The sequence below is a fragment of the Elephas maximus genome, chromosome 4, assembly GCF_024166365.1.
Source record: "Elephas maximus indicus isolate mEleMax1 chromosome 4, mEleMax1 primary haplotype, whole genome shotgun sequence".
Taxonomy (NCBI): domain Eukaryota; kingdom Metazoa; phylum Chordata; class Mammalia; order Proboscidea; family Elephantidae; genus Elephas; species Elephas maximus.
Window position 1 is genome coordinate 162,498,573 of NC_064822.1, and position 9,971 is coordinate 162,508,543.

The 9,971-nt window shown below is 39.0% G+C and overlaps 1 protein-coding gene across 2 annotated transcripts in view; it reads left to right on the top strand.

Annotated features, from left to right (window-relative positions):
- The window catches only part of NEDD1 (NEDD1 gamma-tubulin ring complex targeting factor), a 56,739-nt gene extending 48,181 nt beyond the window's left edge, over window positions 1-8,558 (top strand). For both annotated transcript variants that reach the window (XM_049884124.1, XM_049884125.1), the window contains 3 exons: window positions 1,442-1,598; window positions 6,395-6,461; window positions 6,862-8,558. In XM_049884124.1, the coding sequence (XP_049740081.1) occupies window positions 1,442-1,598; window positions 6,395-6,461; window positions 6,862-6,966 (329 nt within the window). In that variant the 3' untranslated portion in view covers window positions 6,967-8,558. The remainder of the gene's footprint in view (window positions 1-1,441; window positions 1,599-6,394; window positions 6,462-6,861) is intronic.
- The last annotated feature ends 1,413 nt before the right edge of the window (window positions 8,559-9,971 follow it).

Consider the following 9,971-nt stretch of genomic DNA (forward strand, 5'->3'; position numbering starts at 1 on the left):
CAGGGGACATCTACGTCATTTGGCATAATAAAGTCTATTAAGAAAACATTCTGCATCCCACTTCTTCGGAGAGTGGCGTCTGGGGTGTTAAATGCTAGCACGTGGCCATCTAAGATGCATCAATTTGTCTCAACCCCCCTGGAGCAAAGGAGAATGAAGAACACCAAAGATAAAAAGTAATTACGAGCCCAAGAGACAGAAAGGGCCACATAAACCAGAGACTACATCAGCCTGATACCAGGAGAACTAGGTTGCTCGGCTACAACTGATGACTGCCATGACAGGGAGCACAACAGAGAACCCCTGAGGGAGCAAGAGAGCAGTGAGATGCAGACTTCAAAATCTCATAAAAAGACCAAACTTAAGGGTCTGACTGAGACGGGAAGGACTCTGGAGGTCGTGGTCCCCAGACCTTCCATTAGCCCAAGACAGGAACCATTCCCAAAGCCAACTCTTCAGACAGGGTTTGGACTGGACAACGGGATAGAAAATGATGCTGGTTAGGAGTGAGCTTCTTGGATCTAGTAGACACATGAGACTATGCGGGCAGCTCCTGTCTGGATGGGAGAGGAGAGGGCAGAGGGAGTCAGAAGCTGCCGGAATTTACACGAAAATAGACAGTGGAAAGAAGTAGTGTGCAACTAGTATATAAAAAAAAAAATACAGGTGTATATAAATTTTTGTATGAGAGACTGACTTGATTTGTAAACTTTCACTTAAAGCACAATAAAAAAAGATTACTGCCTTGGAAACCCTGTGGTGCGGGCAGTTCTACTGTTCTGTAGGGTCACTGTGAGTTGGAATTGACTTGATGGTAGTGGGTTTGGTTTTGATTTTAACTATCAAATACTTCATTTTAAGTCTCTTACCCCCTTCATATTAAAGTCAGATACTTAGACTTCATGCGACAGACCCATAAAAACTTGATCACACTTAAAGGGATTTTAGATTCAGGTCTAAGAATTATGTATACAAAGTAACTCTTTGTATAGAAGCAACTCTTTTATGTAGATAGCTCTTACTTTAACTCTTCTGTGGGTATATTGCAATTGCTTAAACTCCAGGGCTTTGCCTGTAGCACTGCTTTACTCTTCTCTTCCTTCCGTTTCGTTTTTAATAGTCTTGGTATATCTAGTTTGTGGTGCAGCTTGTCACATTCATCTTTTATAAGAGGAAATGGTTCAGAGCTTCTTCAAGATTAATCCCTCTGTCATGTATTATTACATTAGACAGTTGGCAGTTTATATATATAAATGGCTATTAGACATAATGTCATAGGAAGTTTCTAAGATTTGTATTCTAGACAGTGAATTTTTCTAAATGTCACAGGAACACTGTTGTTTGCCAGTTTTTCAAGTGTTCTCATGCCAAATCTTATTTAGAGATGTTTGATGTCTCTTATTCCAAGTTGACTATTAATATTTTCTCTTCTTTGTTTCAGATCCAAACATAGCATCCTCTGTCACTGCTGGAGTTGCCAGTTCACTGTCAGGAAAAATAGCTGATACCATTGAAAATAACCGGCCAAATGCACCACTGACATCTGTTCAAATCCATTTTATTCAGAACATGATACAGGAAACACTGGATGACTTTAGGTGGTTATTGAGAAATTACTCTTCTGTCTAGACCTTAGATTTTTTTTTTTTTTAATAGACATAAAACCAGAACTGTAAGTAATATTTGGTGGTTAACTGCTTTTGCCTGTGTTCTAGTGTCTATTCTAGTGTGTATAAAACCCGAAAAAACCTGATAAGTTTTGTTACTCTTAATGTACTGAGTTTATTGCTTATCAGTCAGGAAAAAGCACATTCACCTAGGGTAAGTAATTGGTAACTTGGCAGGGACAGTCTAGAAGGTAGGTTACTATTGTGGATTTTTTTAATTATCAGGATGTGAACAGGTTCTGGGAGTCTTAAATGGGGTTCTTAAATGGAACATTTATAGATTATCTGTTAAGTATGCTATCTATGGACCTCTGGCAGCACAGTGTTTAAGAGCTTGGCTACTAACCAAAAGGTTGGCAGTTCAAATCTGCAGACTGCTCCTTGGAAACCCTATGAGGCAGATCTGCTGTGTCCTGTAGGGTCACTGTGAGTTGGAATCGACTCAACGGAGACAAGTTTTGATTTTTTGGTATGCTATAAAGCCCATAAACCAAACTCTTTGCCACTGAGTTGATTCCAACTCATAGCCACCCTATAGAACAGAGTAGAACTGCTCCAGAGGGTTTTTAGGGAGTGGCTGGTGGGTTTGAACCGCCGACATTTTGCTTAGCAGCCAAGCTCTTAACAACTGTGCCACCAGGGATCCTTGGTATGCTGTGTGTAATATAATGTAACATACGTTAAGAAGAAATTCTGAATACTTGCAGATAGAACACATTAGCATGTAACTTAATTTAAAAGACTCCTTGCCTAGATCGATCCTTGCGTTTCTCATTTTTTGAGTTTTGAACATTATATGAATATGTTCTACAACGCTGCTTCCTTTTACTAATCAGTTCAATAAATTTTGGAAGCTTTTTTTCAATTATCATAATCTTTTGTGTTTTTCCTATTTAACCTATAAACAAAAAACCATGGCCATCCAGTCAAATCTGACTCATTAGCAACCCTATAGAGTTTCCAAGGCTATAAATCTTTACCCAAGCAGACCACACATCTTTTCTCCCACAGAGCAACTGGCGGGTTTTAACCGCCAACCTTTTGGTTAGCAGCTGAGCACTTTAACGACTGCACCACCAGGGCTCTTTTTTTCTCACCTATGGTCCCTTAATGTCCTAGCTCAGATTTGGGTAATCATGAGCAGAATTGTTGAAGAATACATGCAGTTTTTCTTGGTGCGTATTTTAAAATGTTTAAAATACATCTTTAAGTGTCAAAAAATATTTTTAAAAAAATCACCATTTTGACATTTACAGTATGCCTAGTGTTTGTACCAGGTGCTCAGGATACAAAAATGAATGATCTGCCAACAAAAGCATTATAGTTTTTCTGGGATAAGTACAGTCTGTTGCACAATAGTATGTGTTTCTTTAATGTGAATTAACTCATTTGTAAAAAAAATAAAAAAGGGCAGTGATGACAAGATGATAAGGAAGTTTTGTTGGTTCATATAGTAGCAGCCAAAACAAAATACACTAACACAGCTAAATGCAGCAAGCCGCATATCAATATCCATCTCTCCCTATTCATTTTCTCTTAACTTGGTTTGGCTCTGTGCTGTGTCAGAACTACTTTATGACTGTGAGCATTTTGCCCTTCCCTCCATAACTGGAGAGATCCAATCCTTCCTTATACCTTCTATCCTCTTTCATCAAGTGACCACTTTTTTCAAGGTAAAGTCTTAAATTATTCAATGTTTATTTACTAGACTTTTACTGTGTCTTTAACTGTGCTGGTATTTTTATTAAGATTTAATTGTATTCCTTAGTGCTCTGTTTACAGAGTTGTATAAATTTTGAGTGGTCTCCCTCAATCCATTTTCTCTTGAGTCCCGTTATTTTCAACACACAATTTTTTTTAAGTATGAGGTTTTTTGGGAATGCATATATATGGCAGAATAACAAATGGCTGGCTACAACTGATTAGCATACACCTTGAACAGAGTGATGTTCGAAACACAGAAGGGAAGCATTTTGTCTGCTGGCACAGATTTAGAAAGCTATCGTGGAAGAAATTTTATTTTACAATGAAACTTGTCGGAACAGCATGAGCAGATCGTACGTTCTGGGAGTGGCTGCCGAGAGAAGGGACCATGGCAAGAGATGAGGCCAGAGAGGTAGTTGTGACGGCCTTAACACATAGGTAGGGGAGAGTCATCAAAGCACAGGAATAACGTGGTGAGAGCTGTTTATTCATTTGTTCAACAACCATGTGAGCGTCGGTTCAGCACTGGCTTCAGATGATTTGAGGGCAGCAGGGGTTGGAATCTCAGTGCCGGAGAAACTCTGAAATCTTTGTGTGCTTTACAGCCCAGCTAACAGCATTCTGGGTTGCTGGAGAGTGGCTTCATACCTTTTGCTCTCTAGTTCAGCTTCTAGCTTTGCATGCCTCAGGAGAGGGGTCTCACCCTGCTCCCAGCCCTGAGGGGTTGCAGTAGTTAAGTGTAGTGAAGGCCTGCAGTGTCAGTGCGGAGTTTCTTTTTTATTCTGCCCTGCCCTCAGCCTTTAGCATGCCTGGGACACCTGTGCTTCATGGGATGGGGGCCTCAGCTCTTCTGCTCCTCCCTCAAGCATAGGCAGCCTCTGCTGGGGACTCAGTGGGACCCGTAGTGGCTCAGAGGATTTTTGTAAGTTGATGTACCAGCCCTCTGCCTGTAGGAGGCCTGCACAGCTGTACCTTGAGAGGGATAAGGTGAGGGGCTAGGAATGGGCTTTCTCATCCAAAGAGGGTGGCTGCCTCCTTCTCCATGTGGGCCCATGGTGGGTTAATTTCGGAGTTGAAGTCTGTGTATTTGTTTTCTGTTGTTCAGAGAAGATTTTTAAGTTTCTTCTGGCAACCAAATCTTGATCCTGTAGTTGCTGGGGTTCAGGCTTTGATAGGTCTAGTTTGCTTGTTTTTTTTTTTTTTCTTTGTTCCAATTTGCCTTTATTCCTATGGTTTAGTCCTAGCTCCTCTGGAGTATCAGCTGAATGTCTGGAGTATTCATCAAGCCTCTGTACTTTCATGGGTCTTGAACTTTAACCTCTGTTCCACCAGCACCTATAAGACTACCAAAATACCTTTTCTGTTCTTTACCAAAAACAAACCTATAGATGTCGAGTTTGACCCTCTGCTCTTTAGCTGCTACTTCATGTTTGGTTTACTGCTGTCTCTTTTGTTTGTTTGTTTGTTTTTTAACCCAGTGTAGACATTGTTCTGTTGTTATGTGCCTGAGGTATATTGCTTGTTGTTAGGCACTGTTGAGCCAGTTCCGACTTACAGCAACCCTATGCACAACAGAACGAAACACTGCTCGGCCCTGCGCCATCCTTACAGTCGTTGTTCTGCTTGAGCTCAGTGTTGCAGCCACTGTGTCAATCCACCTCGTTGAGGCCTTCCTCTTTTCTGCTAACCCTGTACTTTACCAAGCATGTTGTCCTTCTCCAGGGACTGATCCCTCCTGACAACATGTCCAAGGTATGTAAGACACAGTCTCACCATCCTTGCTTCTAAGGAGCATTCTGGTTGCTAAGACAGATTTGTTCATTCTTTTGGCCGTCTGTGGTATATTCAATGCTCTTTGCTAACACCACAATTCAAAGGCGTCAATTTTTCTTTGGTCTTCCTTATTCATTGTCCCGCTTTCACATGCATATGATGCTATTGAAAATACCATGACTTGGGTCAGGTGCACCTTAGTCTTCAAGGTGACGTCTTTGCTTTTTAACACTTCAAAGAGGTCCTTTGCAGCAGATTTACCTAATGCAATGCATCGTTTGATTTCTTGACTGCTGCTTCCATGGCTGTTGATTTTGGCTCCAAGTAAAATGAAATCCTTGACAACTTCAGTCTTTTCTCCGTTTATCATGATGTTGCTTATTGGTCCAGTTGTGAGGATTTTTGTTTTCTTTATGTTGACGTGCAATCCATTCTGAAGGCTGTGGTCTCTGATCTTCATTAGTAAGTGCCTCAAGTCCTCTTCACTTTCAACAATCAAGGTCTTGTCATCTGCATAACGCGGGTTGTTAACGAGTCTTCCTCCAATCCTGATGCCCCCTTCTTCTTATAGTCCAGCTTCTCGTATTATTTGCTCAGCATACAGATTGAATAGGTATGGCGAAAGGATACAACCCTGACGCACACCTTTCCTGACTTTAAGCCAGTCAGTATCCCCTCGTTCTGTCCGAACAACTGCCTCTTGATCTATGTAAAGGTTCCTCATGAGCACAATTAAGTGTTCTGGAATTCCCATTCTTCTCAATGTTATCCATAATTTGTTATGATCCACACAGCCAAATGCCTTTGCGTAGTCAGTAAAACACAGGTAAACATCCTTCTGGTATTCTCTGCTTTCAGCCAGGATCCATCTGACATCAGCAATGATATCCCTGGTTCCACGTCCTCTTCTGAATCCGGCTTGAATTTCTGGCAGTTCCCTGTCGATATACTGCTGCAGCTGCTTTTGAATGGTCTTCAGCAAAATTTTGCTTGAGTGTGATGTTAATGATACTGTTGGATAATTTTAGAAAATTTCACCTAGTAGGGAAGATTAAATGAGTTCTTACATTTAAATTGTTGAGGAACAGTGCCTGGGACATAGAAAATAAATGTCAGGTGTTATTTTTACTATGTAATAATAACTGTTTACATCCAATAATTTGAAACAATGAAAAATGTTTAGCTAGCTTCTTAAATGATCTAGAATTAAACTGTTACAATTCTAACAAGTATTTTGCATTCTTCTCTAGAGAAGCATGCCATCGGGACATTGTGAATTTGCAAGTGGAGATGATTAAACAGTTCCATATGCAGTTGGTATGTGTGACGTTGTGATTTAAATGAAAGTAGAGTTGTGTGGATCTAACGGATCCATTAAAGGGCAATATATTTTTTACTTAGTTGTAATATCTAGTTGCCAAGCTAAGTAAATAGGGGAGTTTTGGGGAACATAATAAATAAAATAGATATTAATTGCTCATCCTTCTTTTTAACCTTGTGATAGTTAAGGCTACTTTTTTACAACTTTTTTTTTTAGTATGTGAATTTTACCAATGATCTTGCATTTATATTAATAAAGATATAAGTGCAGTTAAGTACAAGAAATATTACTTAGCTAGTTAATTGAACATGAGAGAAATGATAGCTGAAAGTATATAAAATGTAGCTTGCCAGGTAAACAGCAGCAATTTAACAAAGATTTTCCCCCCTTTTCTAGAATGAAATGCACTCTTTGCTAGAAAGATATTCAGTGAATGAAGGATTAGTGGCTGAAATTGAAAGACTGCGAGAAGAAAACAAAAGACTGCGTGCTCACTACTGAAGTTTCAGTGGGTACCTTCATGCTTTGTAATTCGGGATGTTTCTGGCCACGCAGAACTATACTGATCAGTATTGTTTATATGCTTCTGGAGAATTTGGTTTTCATGTAAAAGGGTGATGACGGGCTTTTGCACAAATTGCTATTTCATCTTTCCTGTTAAAAATATTTATATTTTTATATTAGAAGCAGTGCACAATGTTACCTGCCTAATAGGAAAGTCAACAGGATCTTTATTTTCTGAAAGCTTTAGCTATACACTAAGTGTCCTTTTTCATAAGAAGAAAAGTGTGCATTAAAAAAAATTGGTTATTTGTACTTTCTAATCACCTTTTTTTTAACAGATATATTTTTGATTGACAAATTGCCTTTCAGTTTTTTTGAAGGCGTATGAAAGTTAAAGAGTTTGATATGCCTTCTATTTTTATGGAAAAAGTACTTTTATAATGGCAATTGGAGTTTCTAAGCAATTGAATAATAAACACAGGGCCGGTGAGTAATTATTTTGTTAACTCGATGAAGTCAAGCATGACTGTTATTTATTGTACATTTGACAAGACAATTTTTGGAATTTTTAATTGCACAAATTAAATTATATCTATTGCATGTATGTTAGTGTATTGTATTTCTGACAGCTTTCTACTCCTAGTTGAGAATTTTTTTGTTAAGTTCACTTTACCTGTGAAAAACTCTTAAGGGCTTTTAAGATTCAACCAGAGCTGCATATCTGCCACTTATCTCATAAATTCATAACATGCATATTCTACTGTGACATTTCAATCAACATGATTCAACTTAAAACCATTGAAAATTTCGTATTGTGTATTAAGTACTGAAGTATTGCCATTTTTTCTCTGAAATGTGAAGTGTGGATTGTTTGGTTTCTGTCATTAACTTTGTGTGCTATGTGTACTATTTTTGTATTCCTGGCCTTAACAAAATTCTTTTGAAAGGTTAGTTATCAAAAGAATTTCCACCTTTTTTATCGTGGGTGGATATATACAGCTACCTGCTGTGACCTGCAGTTCCAGTGGCATAAGATGAGGGGAGCTGCTGTCTTTTTTACCTTCTTTGTTCCAAAGATTTAAAGTCTGTGTGTTATATACGGTGCTCATATCCAATTTTGACTTCTGAGCTGAAAATATGTACTAAAAAAAAAAAAAATTAGCTAGCTTACCAACTTTATGGTGTTCCAAAGTGATAGAAATTTTTAAGGATATATTTAATAACTAAACATACTAATAATTAAAGAAATGGAAACGGGAATACTACTTTTTTCCATTGCGGCTCAGAGAATGCATGTGTATTAAAGCATAAAGGGGCGCTAATGTGATCCTTTTCCTGACAGATTATAAAAGCATTATGACTTGTAACAAGTTTCCTTATATATCATTATTGAACAGGTTCAGAAGGCATAAATATTAGTGTGTTTTGCCTACATGCTGTATTCAAATCTATTATTTTTCTGTTGTCTTTTTTCTATAAATCCACATATGTGTACTAAAAGGGATGGGATAAATAAAACAACTTTAGTAACTTTAAATGTATATAGATGGATCATTTTTGTCATGAAATTTAAAAGCTAAATAAAAAGCTAAAGTACAAAAAATAAAATTTTATATGGTAAAATGGGAGACTTGAAATTGGACTTTTGCCTCTGGCCAAGATGAAATAATAGGTATTGGACTTCACTTTTCTGCTTTTAAAAAAAAAAAAAGACAATAACTAAATGGTTTTCAAATATTGGACATCAGGTGGCATAAGACATTGATCCCTGAGAGAAGGAAATAAATGAGACCCAGGAAACCAGCAAACACCAAGGCACATTATAGTAAAATTGCCTAATACTAGTGACAAAGGAAAATTCTATAAAAGCAGCCAGACAAAAAAAAAATACAGAGGAATAAAGATACGAATTTTGCAGACAGTAGTGCACTGAAAGAAAAAAACTTATAATTCTATACCCAATGAAAATATCTTTCAACAACAAAAGTCATACAAAAACTTTTTCAGACCTAGAACTGCTGAAAGAATTCAACACATGCAGACTGCACTATTAACAGGAAATGTTAATGAATGCCTTTAATCAGAAGGCAAATGATACCAAATAAAAAACTGCATCTGTGCAAAGTAATGAAGAGTACTAGAAATGGAAAGTATGTGAGGAAATATAAAAAACTTTTTTTCTTATTTTAAATTTTCTTTAAAAACATCATTGATTATTTAAAGCAAGAAATAGGTACACCCACTACTCACTTATTGACTGTCTAGTTTCCCAACATTTCGCATTCATGACAATACTAAAAAAATGTACTCTTCGACTATTTTGTACATTAATGACGAGCCAAGGCAAGAGGAGGAGGAGGAAGGCGAAGTGTGTGAGAGGAATAAGCCATGTAGGCTGCTGTCGATTTGTAACACCTGGGTTTGGACAGAGGAGCTGGGCTGGGCCCGCAGTGAGCATGTGGTGTGCAGGAGGCAGGGGCAGCTGGGCCACAAGGAGGTGGCAGGAGCCAGGGCTGCGAAAGTCGGGGAGGAGTTCAGAAGTCTCTTCTTCCAGAGGCCCCTCTGCCACCTCTGCAGCCTCCACATGACCTAGGTGCCAGGCCTCACCTGCCCACAGGCTCGGGAGCTACTCACTGCTGAGGCCTATTGCCAGGGCTGGTGGAGCAGGAAGGTAGAAAGGCTAGGAGCGGGGGTCCATGCAGAGGCCCGGAGTGCAGCCAGGTAGGTGAAGGTAGGTTCTGTTGCTTCAGGGGCGTTGGGCAACCCCCAACCACCACCACCCCAATCTCAATGGACTCTACGGTGGAGAAGGTGTGGTGGGGAAGGGGAGCCCACCATGCCACGTGCATCCTGAGACACGCCAGGGACAGGGCCCTGATTCTTGAATAACACTAATTTTTGCGTAACGACCTGGCCTTTGGAACTGAACCATGTGGATAAGCGAGGAGTGGGTGTAGTAATAGCAAAGTGAAATGTTTAACAACTGTATCGTCAAGGATGAG